This window comes from Serinus canaria, chromosome 1A (assembly GCF_022539315.1).
Source record: "Serinus canaria isolate serCan28SL12 chromosome 1A, serCan2020, whole genome shotgun sequence".
NCBI classification, from domain to species: domain Eukaryota; kingdom Metazoa; phylum Chordata; class Aves; order Passeriformes; family Fringillidae; genus Serinus; species Serinus canaria.
Window position 1 is genome coordinate 63,181,087 of NC_066314.1, and position 18,137 is coordinate 63,199,223.

General features: G+C 41.3%; 1 protein-coding gene across 1 annotated transcript; it reads right to left on the reverse strand.

The window, feature by feature from the left end:
* Positions 1-988: 988 nt before the first annotated feature.
* Positions 989-14,935, reverse strand: MRPS35 (mitochondrial ribosomal protein S35). Its single transcript, XM_009094202.4, has 8 exons — positions 14,735-14,935; positions 13,267-13,310; positions 12,242-12,409; positions 11,795-11,855; positions 10,700-10,839; positions 9,851-9,960; positions 9,314-9,383; positions 989-1,433 (listed from the first exon to the last, which is right to left on the reverse strand). The coding sequence occupies exons 1-8, from the start codon at positions 14,907-14,909 to the stop codon at positions 1,161-1,163; spliced, it is 1,041 nt and encodes a 346-aa protein (XP_009092450.4). The 5' UTR covers positions 14,910-14,935; the 3' UTR covers positions 989-1,160.
* Positions 14,936-18,137: the final 3,202 nt, after the last annotated feature.

Genomic DNA, 18,137 nt, shown 5'->3' on the forward strand with positions numbered 1-18,137 from the left:
ACAGTGTTTTGGCAGTGGGAGCAGATGCACTCCCTGGCTGTATGTACACACAGAGCACACAGTGAGAAATCCTAGCAGGGAGTGAGTCCAGCACACAGAATGCTGCAGGAATCAATTCCCCTCAGCTTTCAATGTCTTTATTCTTACACTGCTTCTGCTCAACGAGCTGCTGGCCTGGGCAGCTCTTTTATAGGTATGCAGAATCCTGAACTCCCTCTGCCCCTTCTAAGGAATGACTTTCTCTCCAAGTTGAAATCTTACTAAGCCAGGAAGGTAGAATAAAAGCATGATTTAATTTTGTCCTTTCAAGGTTTGGTACGGTTGTTTTTTTTTTAAATTGTGAGAAGGCAATAAAATTGTGATTCCAGAGTTTTAAATCAATTACAAATTATCAAAGATAAACATTGATATAATCCTTTCTCTGTGCTACCTAAGATGCTACAAGCTTCTTTCTTTCCTTGAAAAGAAAGGCTTTTCCTTGAAAAGCCTGGGTACATTCAAGAGAGAAGTCAGCAGGCCTGAGGGTAACAAGGCTCAGTCCATTCCTATTTAGTTACAAACACACCTCACCAACTCTCATCATTCTTCCCGTCCCAGGTACTCTGGGATCTTCTCAACAACTGCTGGTTCACCTTCCCACTACCATCCCATTTTCCACCTTATTTTACTCCACTGTTTTAGAGACAGGTGTTTTTCCATATCATATTTGTTTGCCCTCACAATAACTGAGAACCTCAAGTGTCCAAAGTGCTTCAACACCTCTCCAAGTCAGACTCTTAAGGTAACATTACCCTCATTTTACACATAGGCAAAAATCTGAAAGCATTTGAAAAGCATTTAGAGCTCCTAATTTTCAGACTTTTAATTAATGGAACTGTTGAAATTGTTGCTCTAGGTTAAATGCCAAAAAAAGTGTGAGAAATCAGAAAGTGATTAAGCAGAGGACTGAACTGATCATGCTAACAAAACACAGAATAAAACATTCAAGTTGACAGTATGAATCCAAACATACTTTATTCAAAGATTCATGGACAGGACTTAAGTCATAGGCAACTTTTTGGCTCAAGTTCTGAATAATTATACATCCATATCATCAGAAATACTAACAAAGTAGTTGAACATGTCTGTAATGATCAGGTGTACCTGCAGATCTGCTCTTTTCATGCCTGTATATTCAGTAGTTTCTTCACAGATTCCTTGTACTGAGACATGTTACTTTCTGTTTCACCTTCATTTTTAAGTGCAATGACTGAGTTTCTGTAATTCTTAACCACTTCAGATGCCAGCAGCTCCTCCTTAGTGACATTACTGACATTCTCTGAGGCTTTTATTCGAAGCAATGTGTCCAAGGCATTTTTCTGAGAGCGACTGTTTTCCCAGATATATTCTTCCATGTCTTCCTCAGACTTCTCGCTCTCCCACTTCTCAGTTTTCTGAAAGAAAATGCACAACCTTAAAAACTACCCAGGACTGAAACAAAGCAACAAAAATTGGAAGAAATCGATCTCTCATAGCGATTCCCTTTAAAAACTGCATTCATGGTGGAAGGTATTTCCTCCTCTAGAGTGCAAGGCTTGTAACTCAAGCCTGTATGAGCAGGATGAACTCCTTTCTCCCACTCATCAGGTTCTTTCTGTACCTGGCAGATACAATTGGCTGAGTCAGAGAAAATGCTTATGGACTGTACATAAGGAGTAACTAAAAACCTTGTAAAAGTAGTAATTTTAAAGAGCCCTCAACACTGCAGTTCTGGAAGCAGTCACCCAGCATTATGTCCTTAGCACAGGGTTCTGGTCTGCCTACACTGGCTGGTGGGGGGAAACTGAGGCAGTGCCTAACAAGTAACCCATGATGTGATTCATGAAGAAAAGCACCACCAACAAAACCATTTCCTCTTCCTGCAAAATACATTGCTCAAGAGAATCTCTATCCACAAGGTGCTGATCATTACCTAATCAGTGCTGCAAAATTAGACAGGATCACAAGTAGGGTACTGACAGAAGACACCATCCCAGTGCCTGTAAATACACCTGTTCTGTATCAATTCTGTCTTTCAATATCTCTCCAGAAGGCCTTCAAAGAATCTTTAAGGAATATTTCAAATGCTGTAACTTGCTGTTTTTTATTGTACTTTAATAAATACAGATGCTTCAGTGATACATTTGCATTTTTATACTGCAGGCTATATGTTTGAGTACTTATATTATTTAGTACTTTACAGATGTAACCAATATGTCATAACTTTATATTACCTCATCTATGTATGAATCACAATTTGAGGTATTTTGGGTTTAGTTCTGCTATTCATGTTTTTCTTGCAATTGTTATAAAATCATGCCTAAATAAAACTTGCATTTCTCTGGAAATATGTTCAAAGAAACCTTACAGTAAAGCCTTTACATCACACTGATTTTGCCTTTTCTAAAATCACTTGCCAAAAAGGGCTCTTCAGTAAAGTTTTAGCTGTGCTATACAGAACCAAAAAAACATCTTGCAAGTCAGTGGAGGAAGGTTTTGGTGTTTTTTTGTCCAGGGTATGTTTTGTTTGTTTTTTCTTTTCTGGGAAGGAGGGTGTGTGTGCTGGTATTGTTTTTCATTTGTTTATTTAAAGGTTATTCTTTCCACTAAGCTTCAAGGCTGCTGCAGTCAAACCACAGTATTCAATAACCTTTAATTAAGCCCCAAGATGTTTTTTCACCCCGCAACTCTTGTGTGCTCGGATTCCTCTATCTGAATTTAAAACACTTTCCCAACTGCTGTGTCCTGCACCTGGTAAATGGCCTCTCTTGTCTTTTGAGTCTGAGTCCAAATATTTAGTCAGAAGCAGCAATTCACACTGCTTAGAGGTTCATATGACTTGACATTAAACCCTGGACACAATAAAGCACAGGAGTAAAAGGAGCTCACTCAGTTTCTGGAGGGGAAAAACAGGAACAAAAGGACATCCTGTAGCCCTGCACTGCTGAAACATTAATGGAACAAGTGGGCACAGTGAAGTGTTCCTTGTCTGTTTGACAAACCCTGCAATCCAGCGTGGATATTTAGAGTTTTAAATTTACAGCATCATCCTGCTTTACACATCCCCTGGCTATCTGCAGAGTGGCTATCCAAGACATTTTTTCCCTGAACTCCAACAGGATTTTCAAGCTGAAGCCTCTCACAGGGATAGGGTTTCTCAGGGGTAAGGGAATATGGGTATCACTGCTGGTCACTCCCTGGACCAAACTCATGTCTGAAGTTCAAACAAAAGACCCCTGTGAGGCTTTTAAACACCTCTAAGTCATAGCAGAGACAACAGGGACTAATGACAGTATTACATTTGTCTCTTCAGGAATATCCTTCTCTGTATACAGCAAATCACAGGATTCTGGAGATGCATGCTGATAAACAGATTAAAATTTCCCTACCTCTTGTGAGCATTACAAAGCAAGATTTTAAAGCAACTGTTGAGTATTTCTTTCTTGGAATCTTTCCTAGCAGAATGATATTGTCAACATGGATTTTAAAATAAAATCTTGACTGTGTGGTGGGAGGTGAGGGGGAAGGCAGGAAGGGATTTGACAGTAGGGGAAGATTTCCAAATCTATTAGTTTTTGCAAACTGTATCCATTGAACTTTTGATATCTTTACAATTTACTGCAAGAGAAAGACTGTAGAATTATACAGGCATTTGGAAACATATTCTAGAAAGACAAGCACCATGAAGCCTGAACAGTGGAAATGTCAGACATGTTGCAGTCTCAGTTTAAAGTGTTATGAATTAAACTAATAAGGACAATTAAATAAATTTCAAAAATTAGGTCTTCATCACTCAAATTTTATTAGTTGAATTATTTTTGTCCCCTGTAGATTTAACATGTTAGTGAACATGTAAAAACTGTTCACCAGTTTTAAAACTGCAGTCTTAAAAATGAGAATATAACTGTGAGAAGTGGAATCCAAGTGTGATATTGTGTAACATTTTTCTAGAATCCCCACTTTGTGAACCAGGTTAAAAACAAGAATGCACTAAAAATGGTTTCCTTATTCTACCACACATAAGACACAATCTCAGTATTATCCAGCTTAGCTAAAGATGCACTCAGCTGATACTTTCAAACTTTTCCTCCTAAAAAACTTACAATAAGAATCAAAAAAAAAAAAACCTCACCAGAAAACAATTTTCCATATAAAGTCAAAGATCTAAACCTATGACTAAAGAGGCATAAAAAGCTATTTTTTTTCACTTCCTAATGCAAAGATAAAGAATTATTTTTTAATGCCATAAACATAATAAGGATTTGTTTCCAAGCAAATCTTTTATGCTACAGTTTAAGCCTCACTTTTGGGAGATTAACAAGAGTTTACAGTGCTTAATCTGAATTCTGAATAAGTATGAATGCTAAAATAGACTTTGGACAGTGAAGTTGCTTTTTACATGTAAGCCATTAATGAAAGGCTTCACTTTATATGGTACCTTCAAGTGCAGAAGAAAGGGAAGAATTTGGGATCTCTTAAGCAGGCATTTCACAATCAATGTGCTTGGGGTTTTTTCTGCCTGTGTAACTTGCACAATTTTGCTGCTGCAGTGACACAGAGGCTTAAAATTTTCAGTTCCCTGATCTTCCTTTTGGGAAAAACATTTGAACTAAAATTTCTCTAGTGGCACACAGAAATCTTGAGGGCAATTAAAAACATGACTCATGTTGGTTAATATTCTTGTCAATGGTTTCAACAGTTAAATATTTAATGCTGTTTAGCAAAGACCAGGTATTTTAAAAGGATTATTTTTGAGGGGAAACAAAGGTCCTTAAATGCCAAGTCAAATTTCAAACTCTGTATAGCCTGGAATAAATACATCTATATCTTTGTATTGCATTGAAATAAAAGATGCTCCGTGTGGTACAATGATCTTTGATTTTCAGCTAATAAATGACAGCTATGCTAACATTTTCCAAGTTACTGAGAACCTTCAATCCTAAGAGGAGTTGCCAAAACAATTATGTGCTTATCTCTTGGGATATAATACACTTTGATCTGTACTATTTAATTAACAACTTAGAAATATGAACAGAAGTTTGTAGAAAGGCAAAACCTATTTGTATGATATGAGATTGGATACAAAACTGTAATTGCTTGGTGATGTGGAGTAAGTTGAAATCCATTCTTTTGAATAAGCAGAACTGTATTTTCTAGGACACAGCAATGGCACAGGACAGGTAGGACCTCTAGAGGGTCAAGGGAAAATCAAGAGAAACTATGAGGATAAAAATTGCAGTGAGGTACAAACATGTAATACAAAAGGAGAATAAGCAGAGAAACAGAAACAGAACTCTGCCCCAAAGACTAATACTACATAAGAGATGCTCCCATAATTAATGATGCCCTCATAATTAATGATGCTCTGAAGTTTAGTCTCTGGCTCTGTAACTAACTCAGAAAAGTTGCCATCAGCCTCTTTCAGAACTAAGGACAATATCTAATTTCTCTAGACTGGAGTAGCTGCATGCATTTTCTGGAAAATCCAGGTTTCTGAAAGGGTCATTTGTAAGGTATTTATCTACCGCACTTTGTTTTTGGAAGGCTGACCAGATAAGATTTTGATCTCATCAAGAGATATCAGTGATATTAAAAATCCAAGTCTGATGATTTTCTGTTCAGTTTATTATTGTCTATTCCCCATGAGACTTTGTTTCACTCCAACACTGACTGAAAACTGAACAGCCTCAAAAATTGTATTTATGCATCAAAAAGGAGCCTTTTTCCTCCAGCAAAAGAAACATGGAGCTTAAGCACAAGGTATTGCAAAAAGCTTACTACTGTCAGAAATATTACAAAGACAATTCCTAAATCAGCCTTTTGCTGGAATGCTTGTCCTTTTTGGTTCCAAGAAGTACATAAAAAGTGTAACCATCTTCTACTAGAATACCATTACCTGTCAGGAAACCTCCTTCCTTTTATTTTACATGTTTGAACTCAGAGAATATGGATAAACCACTTCAGCTTTACCTTTTCTGGCTCCCATTACTGATGAGGACTCTCTCAGCTGTCTGATTCTGGTGAGCATGCAATGCAATCCATGGTTCAAAATATATTCCAAGGACATATTCCAATATTATAGACCAGCCTCACTTTGCATTATTTAAACCACACTGAGAGAGAAGCCTGTTCTAGGAAGGGAGGGCACAGTTACACCACCCTTCATTGTTCTAAGGTCCCCAAGTCAGGAGCCTCACCCTGAACACCTTCAGTGATACTAAAGGTGCCCAGGGAGCTTCAGCAAGACTTGAGTGCCTCCTCCACCTAACACTGCAACTCTACAACCTCCATGTCACAACATCTTGAGTGTTCCTACCATGAACTTTGGAATCCTAAGTAGCCAGAGACCTGCTGAGATTTCAACAGTGGACTCATATCCTTTCCACATATTTTAAGCTGAATTACAAGGTTAACTCCCACTATGAAACTGCAAAATTCTGCTGTTACCAAGTATTACTGGTACGACCTGAAGTGGTAAAAATTATGCTTATTTGGAATGGCTTAAAATGATTGTAGTTGAAAAAAATGAGGCTGAAGCCTAAAGAAAAGCTGTATGATGGATTTGAGAGTTATCATCAGTGGTCATGTAAAAATACCCATTCAGCATGCAAACACAGACACTGCATCCCACCAGTGCCTTGCCACTGAAAGCTCTAAAAAGAAATGCAAAAGTAGTTCCCCTGAAGTTCAATCAAGCTGTACAGCTGCAGGGTTGATACATTTTAGTTAAGCCTCCAGTGCCATGCCATCTGCCCATTCTTCATTTTTTTCTACCATCAGCTTTCTGTTTCTTACTGTAAGAAGTAGTGGAGAATAGAAAATCCAGGACAACTTTGTAGTAATTTTTCAAGATCCCAGCTTAGCAAGGCTGAATCAAGATCCTTCCTACTCATCCTGGGTATGCTGAAATACCCCATGGAATTGGAGCACTAAAAATTGAATTACTCCTAATGTTTTTCCTTACTGGAAAATTGACTTTGTGCTGCATTTGCTCCTCATTCCTGCTTTCAACTCCTGACAGAACTGGACTTTTGAGTGATAAACTATTAATCCAAGCTGTGTGAAGAAATCCATCCATGATCCTTTCAACCACCCGAGGGCAGCAAACTCCAACTCTTTAAAAACCACATGTACCATAAACACACATCCAGGTTTGGAGTGATGTTACAGCATTCAAGCAGTACCAGCATTTGAAGGCAGCAAAAATACAACTGGTTAAGCTACTGATTAATAATCCATCAATATAGCTCACTCTTTCACTGATTAATCCAGGCACAGTCCTGGAAGATAATTTGAAAGGAATCACAGAAGAAGTCCAAAGAAGAGAAATTAAATTCTTACTAATTGGAGCAAATCAGCCAGCTAATTAATATAATCTGAAAGCTAATAAAACACTGATTAAAAAAAGCTAATAAAGCTTTTATATCTGAAAGCTAATAAAAATATCTGATTAATAACCAGACAATTAGTAAACAGGAAGCAAAACATCTCCAAGTATTTTAGAATGAGAAAATAAATGAACATTCTTAGGTTTTGAAGATTTTTAAGACTGTTTTAAAGTAACTCATGGGTCTGATACTGCATTTGTAACTGTAATAAAAGGATTATGCATCGAAGGCAACTAAAACATAATTATACTTGAAATTCCATTTCCTGATGTGTATCTGCAAACAACATTTCCCCCATGCATGCTTCCAACTGACAAAATCCAGTAATGCAGATATGAACATAAATCATAGGAGTTCTGCCACATTTAAAGAGATCTTGGGCAAAGTTTTCAGGCTTGAGGGCAGAAGTTACATGGATCCAGCTTTCCTTCACTCAGCAAGAATGGAACACTGCCCTCATTTTTTGATTCAATTCCATCAGCCTCATGCATTAACAGTGTGGCACTACTCTGCTGGTAAAGTCATCAAATCCTACAATCAGTTCTGCAAACAGGACTGATGTTATTGCCCAAATGGAAGGCCAGGCCCTTTCTATCCCACTCCAAAGTAAAGTTCATGTAAATGCAAATAAACCACACACTGTTTGTTCATGGTTTACTACAAAATGATCCAAACTATCTTTCAGCAAGTTATTAGAAGGCATTATCCCTGATCGGGGGGGAAAAAACATGCACAAAATAAAACATGTCACACAAAATAAAATCCCATGTCTCAGGAAACCATTAATTTTTCATGGGAATCAAAGACTTACAACTGATTGACAAACTCATCAAATATTAACGTGGAGAATGAAAGGTAATAAAAGTGCAAGAGACTTGTGCATATTCAATACACACTGAACACTCCCATATCAATATTGCATAACCCTGTCTGCCAGCACTAATTAAAGCTAGAGGCCAGCACAGCCATGCTGGTTGTCTGAAGTTATTAAAGTGAGCACTGTCTAGCTCTCTTGTCATTGCTTAATACTGGAAACTAGTCTGCCATTAATTTAAGATTTGTAATGCAATGTGATGCTGTTGGGGAGAAAAACACCCAGGTGTACTTGAAATCTACAGCAAATGTTAATCTTTCACCACTGATATAATTTGACGCACTCTATAATTACAAAATTATCCTTCAAGGCAACTGCCACTGAAAGGGAAATGTATCTCATTCTCTATAGGCTCTTCCTAACATCAGTACTGCAGTGATCAAAATCAAGAACAATTCATAAAAAATGCTAAATACAGACATTTCCTACTATAGAAGAACTGAAAACAGTAAGTACGAGTTTTAGCAGTGGATAAGGTACAACTTCTGTAAGCGACATATGGAGATGGTGAAGGCTTTGTCTGTCTCAAACAATGGGATAGTGACATGGGACATTTGAACAAAGTTCAGTCATCCGAAACATTGCTATGGATTCCCAACAACAATTTCAGTTCAGACTGCTCACTTGTTTTCTGTAAAAAATGCCTGTAAAATTGTTGAAGGGCACCACCACAATCACAAAAATACAGTAGACAAGATGTTCCTGTGAAAGGAATATCTGTAGTCAGAAAGTGGGAAGGCTGTCCCTTTTCTGAGCAGGAGGGAGCTCAGAAAAGCAATCAGCTTGAGAAAAGGTATGTGAGAGAGCATTTAAGAAGAAAAACACTTCCAAATGACAGCCATGGTTTACTGCAGCCCAGAGAGAGCCCAAGAAAAGACATATTCTAATTAACAGACAGGAGTCTGGAATCCTGCAAAATGTTCTCTTGGTTGAATCTGAAGAAAAGTGAGTTGGAAGAGAATAGAACTGCAAGGTCGTTTACTTTAAAATATGATAGAGAGCACATTAAGAGAGTCCATGCACAACTGCTTACCCAGGATTCATGGTACAGAACTGTGAGCAGGTGCATGCCATAATCATAGTTCTGTCTTCTCAAGGGACACCTGGAAATGCAGAAACATTTTTCTGAACAAAAGGTTAAAACCTACCATCAAATTTTCTACTGTGTAATACAGGGAATCTTAGGAAATGAGTGGTTGATTCCTGTGTACTTCTCAGTTACACACGACCAAGAATAATATCATGGAGGCCTGAGTAATAACAACAGAGGAGAAAGGGCAGCTGTGAGGCAGCAGGAAAATATACAATATCCAAGGATTTACAAATCTTCTGGGGACATGAGAGACTTCTTTGCCTTCTGTGCCAAAGTGGGATCCAACATACATTAAGTCTGAACTGTTTTAAAATGTGTTTTTAACAGTTAATAACAGGAGTAGTGTTAATTAAGTCTCATTTTAGCCTTAAATTATAATAATTCACCAAGACAATAACTGGTATTACTGGAAGACACCCAGTCCTTTCTCAGCTATGGGCATTGCTACAATATTTTTGTTTCCTTCTGGCAGCTCACCTGTCTGTTGTAATTGTGAGCACATCTGTCTCCTGACAGTACCGCTCTCCCACGAGCTTAATGAGCTTCTTCTTTGCATGGTCATCCAAATTCAGGTTAGAAAGTTTAACCTTCAAGAAACGGAGTAAACAACTTTAATTCCTTGGCTAATCCAAAGTCTGAACTCTAGAAGTACTTGAGACAGGAAGATCTTCTATCAAGGAGAGCTATTCAGGATGCATATTCAGGATGCAATTTATACCTGCATAGTAAAATTTCCAGAGATGGTTTAAAAAGCTGATTTAGTGCTGATTTGTAGAGGAATTTTTAGCAGAGAGCCTTTCCCATCTTAGCTGCCAGGCCTTTCCCAATCTTCCACTGCATTTGATGGCAGAGATGCTTAGGAAGAAGAACTTGCCATCTTCCTGCCTTGGGATAAATCAGGAGGGGGAATCAAACCAGTATAGAGTTGCAAACTCTATTTCCTTAAGGGCCTGAACATGTGGTGGGGGACAAGACAATGAGTTCTAAAATTCTGGAAATCTGTAGGTGTGGAACAGTTCATAATTTGCAGAATTTCTTCGGATTGTATCACACTGAAGTCTTGACATGAGGCAAGAATAATGTGAGCATTCAAACAATATATACCTGCACAGTACCCCCACATCCCCACAATGCCTTACAAGTCCCAAGGGCAGTGACTATGAATGGACAGATTTGGTCAGGAACACACAGATGTACCCGTGTGTGATTTTGAATTCCCTCCATTTCTCTCATTTCCTTACAGAAGATCACATTTGCATGTTTGGAAAAGAATGCCAAGCATTTAGGGGTTTGGAACAAAGGCTGTTTACCAAAAGTACTACTTACTCTTAAGGTCACCACTCTTGCTTTGGGATTCCGAATAGAAGTCCCTGAAGAAACATAATCTACTGTTTCAACTTCAATGGGAAAATGCTGCTCACATTTCTCATCACTGTCCAGAGCACTCGGCCATTCAGTGCAGAAATCTGTACAATAAAGAGAAAAACACTCCTAGTAATATCTGTATATTATATACCTGTACCTCTGGTATATTTAGCTTGTTTTTTTTTTTTTCTTTCAAATGTATTGCAATATATGTTTTTAAAAAAAGTGCTAGTCTTAGAAACCATACTGATTTAGGTAACAGCAGTATTTCTGCTCCTGTATTGTCATCTCTCTCTCTGTCCTGGCTTCCCCAAAACAGGACACAGTACTGCAGATGCAGTCTCACAAGTGCCAGACAGGATCACAGAAGGGTTTGGGTTGGAAGTGACCCTCCTGCTATGGGGGGGGATTTTTTACGAGATCCAGCTGCTCAAAGCCCTGTCTAACCTGAGCTTGAACACTTCCAGGATGGGGTATCCACAGTTTCACTGGGCAAGCTCTTCCCATGCCTCACCACCCTAATCACAAAACAGGCTTCCTTTGCCTGAGTTCATCAGGTTCCCCTCACAGGTTTGCTGGGTGGAAGGATGCTCCTGGTCTCTTGCTGTATCTCCCCAGAAGACCCTGCTCTCACAGAGGGTCTCATATTAATAGCTCTTTGGTCATTAAATGCAGCCCATAATGGCTACTGACTGAAGCCTGTTCAATCAGAGTTCTCTGAGTTGTATTCATCACTCACCTTCTGTAAAGCACTGAACCACCAACTCATCAGTTCAAGCAAGGTCTTGTGCTAAAGTAACATTTCAGTCTTACTCTTGTGCTGACAACCTCCTGAGACATATCTGCTACCACCTGGATGACTCCTGGCAGGAGCAGGAAAGCAGACAGTACCAGCCACAGCCAGATGAATAAGCAGCTCCACAAGTGTACCATGCCTCACCTCCATCACACACAGTTACCTCTTTCTTTGTCTGAAAACTTCCAGAGATGGTTTAGAAAGAAAAAAACAATCAACTAAACAAACAAACAAAAAATACTGCAACCCCCCTCTCTCACCTTTAAGAGCTGCACAGTGCTTTTTAATTGCAGGAGGAGTAAGATGCAAAAAATTGGGGATCTGAAACAGACACATTAAGAGTTACCAAAATAATAGCTTTTTGTCTGATCAGAAGTAAATGGGCATTACTAAAATCTGATTACACTTCTCACATTTGCTAAGGCAGTATAACATGCTTAAGGAAATATTTATTTAACCAGACTCTTCTCAAGTCTGGTTTAGGGAAAGACTTAACTCTGTGACAAAAGTCATGATCACCCTAAAAAGTCACCTGATATCATCCAGTTGTTAATTAACTTTATATTTGTTACCACTTAGAAACTTGAGAGAATTATGTGACTTAATAGCAGAAAGCAGTCTCCAAGACAAATATTCCAATCAAAGCAGAGCAGCCTTAGTGGGCAGTGACTTTAAAAGTGACCCCCCAGCCATGGCACATGTTTTACCTTGATAAGCTCTAGGTTGCCTTCCTTTGGTGGAGGCACTCCTCTCTTCACTGGGTAACCCATTCGGATTGGGAGAGGCACAGAGGCAGGTTTGAAGGCAGCTGCTGTTGGGTACACACTACTCCAGTCCTGATCCACAGCCATCCTCTCTGTCCTGGGGGGTGCAGCCTGACCAAGGGAAAAGGGGACAGGTGGGACAGGAGATACAGAGGATATAAGACAAAGCAAAATCAACACATCAAACAATGATTTCAAGAACCAATTCCCATAGCTGGACATTTCAAGACACCTTTACAGCCAAAGTTAGTGCTGATTTGTAGAGGAATTTTTAGCAGAGAGCCCTTCCCATCTTAGCTGCCAGGCCTTTTCTAATTTTCCACTGCATTTGATGGCAGAGATGCTTAGGAAGAAGAACTTGCCATCTTCCTGCCTTGGGATAAATCAGGAGGGGGAATCAAACCAGTATAGAGTTGAAAACTCTATTTCCTAAAGGGCCTGATCATGCGGTGGAGAACAAGACAATGAGTTCTAAAATTCTGGAATTCTGTAGGTTTGGAGCAGCTCATAATTAATAATGCTGAAATTTCTTGCCGTAGAAATTCCAGTGTAGGGACAATGCATCAGTACACTGCAGAAATAGCTTATACCTTCCAAAAACTCACCAGCATTTCAGTCAAATGCTCTTAGAAACAGAAAAGCTCTATGCCAGAAAACAAGCACCACAAATCCTGTAAACTCAGTCTGAAAACAACAGTGACATGTCTGGGTTACTGGAAATGCCACTTTAAGTTACTTTTCAGACCTGCACTACATGGTGTCAGAGCAAGTTAACCATCAGCTTAGTGTTATATTTTTGATAACATAGACTGGAAAGATTACAGAAGGCAGGCGCTGGCCTGGAATGGTCCCAGGGAATTGTTTCACCAGGATTTGACTGCAGAAGGGGCTGCTGGGCAAACTGACAAAACAAACAGCTTTGAAAACTTTCCCAAACACCTGAGCTACCTGTAAATTTCAGTACTTACTGATCTTGCAAACTGTGGTGTCCTGCCTCTTCTCCTTTCTGAGCCTGAAAGAAGGAAAAGCAGAAGAGATTAAAAAAACTATATTTTTAAAATAATTTTTTCTTATACTGGGAGCAAAAAATGTAGCATAATTGTGTATGTTTTTTTTTTTTTTTGTTTTTGTGACAATATCCAGTAATCTCCCTAATCTTTACATGGAAGAAGAGGAAGATCAGATACCCAATTAATTTTGTAAAAAATAAGATAAAAAAAGAACTTGGAGGACAAAAATGAAGGACGCTTTTGCCCTCATTCCTATGCTCCCTTTCCTCTTTCCCACACAGCAGTCACAGATCACTCTCCACCAGCAACACAAGATGGATAAACTTAGGAGTTCCTGTTTCCAAAAGGAGAGTGCCATAGCTCCATCCTTTCCTTCTGACAGCACAGCTTCACACCCTCTTCTGTGTCACTCTGCAGCACAACTAACCCCTGCATAAACACTTCAGACATTGGATTGTTTCTTTTCTAGAACGGGGGGTTGATCCAGCTCACTGCGCAGTTCCAGAGAAAGTGGAACAGGAAGTGAAGGAGTTTAATCCATTTCAGGTTTGGGCTTCTCCTGGCTCTACTTTATAGCTCACTGATTTCACCTGGAGCTGTAGTGATGGATCCCTAGGGATGCATTAAATCACCAAATACCACTGGATTTTCAAAAGAAACACTGATCTTTGCATGCCTGTCTGTCTTCCTTTCCTCTTCAAATTCCAAAACACTTCCAAACCCCACTGTCCAAAAAACACACCAGAATATAATGTAGCCTCAGACATACAAAGGTGAACCTGATGACATTTATTTTCAAGAATCTGGTTTGAATTCAGGTTTCATCGATTGTACATATTTAGCATAAAGCAATGACTGAGATTTGAGAAGGAATGTTTGGGTTCTTTTTTATATAATTCATATGTCTTACAACCCTACCCCGTAAAAACTTGCGGACTTCATATGTTATTTGTTTCCTTTATCTGAGAACTTTATGTCTCTTAATCCTTTTCTTGCTATTAAAATCTTAAACCGAACGGTACATCCGTTCAGGGCGCTCCAAAAGATAACATTCAGTATTCTTTTATCCCACCTGTGTTGTGGTGCTTTCACACGTCACAACAACTTTACCATTTCTGTTACTGTAATTTCGGGCCAGGACAGGACACCTTCAGCTAATACAGCGCCACCGGCCATCACTCGGAAGCGCTTTCAGCGACCTGGCGTGCTCCAGATGCCCACAGGGAAAAGGCCGGGAAAACCCAGACCCACCGCTCCCATTGGCACTGGCCAGGCACGACACCAAAGGCTTCCCAGGAGTACACACAGCAATGAAATTCCCCTTGGGAAGAACCTAACACAGGCACAGCTCCGCTGCAGCCCTGCCCGCCGTGCGTCCCGCCATGCCGGCGGTGCAGCCCGACCGCCCCGGGCACCCCGCGCTCACCTTCCCGAGGCTGCGGCCCTTCCCTACCGCTCACCGCGGGCGCCGAGGAAAAAGCGGCGCGTCCCCATCGAGGCGTGGCTGGGGCCCCGCCGGCGGCCCGGGACAGCACAGCCTGGGCCAGCAGAGCCCCGCAGCTCAGCCCGGCCCGGCAGCACCGCCCGGCCCGCGCCGCCATTCCGGCCCCGCCGCGCTCCTCCCGCAGCCCCGCCCGGCGCGACGGCGGCCGGCTCGGGCCCGGCCCCGCACGGGCGAACGCGGCAGCGCCGCCCTCACGGAGCCCCATGGGGCCGCTCTGCCCCGGGAGGATCCGCAGGCGTTCCGGGCGGTGTGCCTGAGCGTTGCTGTGGAGCCCTGAGCTGGGAGTATCCCGGGTGGGAAAAGTGTCTGGGCAGGGCCAACAATCCCTACACAGACTCCCCAACAATCCCACCCTGTGCATCCCTGAGAGCGGTGTCCAAACGCTCCCGGAGCTCTGCAGCCCTGGGGCCGTGACCATTCCCTGGGGAGCCTGGGCAGGGCCCCACACCCTCTGGGGGAAGAACCTTTTCTGATATCCAACCTAAACCTCATCTGACACAACTTCAGGCCATTCCCCAAGCCCTGTTCCTGGTCACAGAGAGCAGAGATCGGAGCTGCTCCTCTCCATGAGGGGTCTCCTCAGTCTCCTCCAAGTCAAGTTTTTTCCCCTCATAAGTTAAAACAGAACTTCTCCCCTCAGTCTCCTTCAATTTATTTTTGGGGATTTACTTTTCCCCCACATAACAGAAGGGAAGGAGGACTGGTGAAAACAGCCATACAATGCAGTTCAGAACAGGAGACCTAGACAGCAACGAATGAAACAAAAATTAACTCAGTGTAGCTGTAAATTGAAATACAATAGCCAGTAAAATTTGCTAGCATAAAACACAGTTCTGTGTATTTATTAAAACAAATAATCAAAACCTTCTGCTAAAAGCTTGATGGCAATAATCTTGCTGTTCAACCAGAGCTTCCTGTCTTTCACATTCACCTCTTCCCACAAGATCCTTCAAGCCTCCTTTTTTTGGTGCAGGACAAATTGAATTGTGCTGGGTCAGGTGTGCCCAGATGTGCTGGGCTACATCTGAGACAGGCTGAACACCTCATCTGAATGACAATGGGCTGTGACTTTTCTAGCAAATACTTTGCAAAAGGGACTCAAGGTTTTGACTCACATTTCATAGTGAAAGAGCTTCAAATTAAAAGTAATCTAAATAGCTGCCTGGAAAGTCCTGTATTAAAGACATGGATACTGGTCAGAGCTGGAGCCTTAGAACTCAATAAGAATGAAGTGAAATACCAGCAGGCACATTGAGAGTTTGCTCTGGAACACAGCATGGAACCTCCTTTTCAAGTTAAAGCTCCTTTCAGCTCTCCTAATGTTTTAGCCACAAAATAAATCTTGATAGGGAAACAAAACTGTTGGTAGCACAGGTGGTCCCAGTAAACTTCCCAGATTTCCAAGTCTGGTTGAAAAATATATTCACAATTTTAGCCATGCTGTATTTATTTTGTGTGAAATATACCAGTATATCATCCTGAAAGACAGGAAATGTAAGGGGAGAGAAAAAAAATCTAAGAAAAACATGTAAACAGAAAGGACTATGTGATTTGTTTATATCTAGAAAATCAAAACATTGACAAACGTCATGTGGAATCAAAAAAAAGGAGAATCGAATGCCTCTGAATGTTTTTCCATACTGGAAAATTGACTTCCTGCTCCATTTGCTTCTCTTTCCTGCTTTCAAACTGGATTTTTTCAGTGATAAACTAGTAATTGAATTTTCCTCTCTGCTGCAGCACAACCAACCCAGAGTCCAACATCTTTTCTCGATGGCCACATTCCAGAGGAGACATTTATATTTAGTAATATTTTACAAAATTTGGAAAGCAACACATTCCCATACATTCACCACCTGCTGGTTTTAATGGGAGGAGATCCACGGCTGTCTGAGCCGATGAGCTCTTTGCTCTGCTGTTGACACCATGGCCAGCACTGACCTGCAGTGTCAGTGTTAGTGCCTCCAAGACCCCAGGAATTTCAGTGCTCTCTTACAGCAAAAGTTCGTGCTGATTTGTAGAGGAATTTTTAACAGAGGGCCTCTCCCATTTGGCTAGCAGGCCTTTTCCAACCTTCCACTGCATTTGATTTCAGAGATGCTTAGGAAGAGGAATTTGGCATCTTCCTGCCTTGGGATAAATCAGCAGGAGGAGGAGGGGCAATAAAAGCAGTATGGAATTGAAAACTCTGTTTCCTGAAGGGCTTGAGTGTGGGGTGGCAGGCAAGACAATGAGTGTTAAGGTTCTGAAGTTCTGAAAGTCTGAAGCAGTTCATAAAACCCCAGTTACTGAGCACTGGAGGGGAACAGGGTTTGGCCGCTCATATGCTTAGCAAGGAATATGTTATTATCATGGAAAACATGTCACCCAAAGGTGACTGTCCTTCCAGAGCTGGGCAAGGCCAGTTGTGTCTGATACTGTTAGCAATGACTATGGCTGAGGGTGCTGAGTGCCCCACTGGGCAGCCAACAGGTGACACCGATTTGTGCCAGCGTTGTTGATCTGCAGGAGGGTGGGACAGGCTGCACGGTGTGAGGGTCAGCAAGGCCTGGTGCTGGGTGCTGCACCTGGGCCACAGTGATTCTCAGATTGCAGGGCTCTGTTACAAAATCCGGGGCAGAGGTTCTTGGTTGACTGTTGGTGTCGGTTGCTTCTGGCAGTCCTTCAGTTGTCCCTTGGGTCACCCACAGACCTGCAGAACCTTTGGGCTGGTCCTGCTGTGAAGGATCAGCCTTGCTGCAGCCTGGGTGGAAGGCCTCTGACCAAGGTAAGGACATTCCCCATCTCCCTGGATTTTCTCCAGAGCACAGAGATGCTCAGCAGCTGACTGCAGCCACATGTATTGACAGTGCTGACAAGTCAAGCTGAGGCTCCACTGCTGGCACTCAAAAAGCTCCCTCATCCCCCCCCAACCTCTCATCTCATCTGTCTGAGGACACTGATCTCCTCTCTCAGTATTTTCCTTTTGCTTCAAAGCTCAAGGTCAAGTCAAGGATGCAGGGACCCTCTTGGTCTGCTTTTCCGACACTTTCATGGACATCAGGAAGTAGAAGTACAGCTCATTTTGGGATCGGTGGGGCATGTTCTGCTCACTCAGTTTGTAGCTTACCTGCACTGGTAAGCACCTCAGTCTCCAGCTGTGAATGGGACACTCATCTTTCTGTAGACAGAAATGCCTATCTTAAATACTTGGGCCATTCCTAAAAATCTGCATGAAACCTAATGTTCTCTCCATGACACATTGTGTCTCCATATATTTCTGACCCTTTTCTCTGAAATCTACTGCTCTAAGAAGTATGGAGATTACTTAGAGTTATCTTTTATT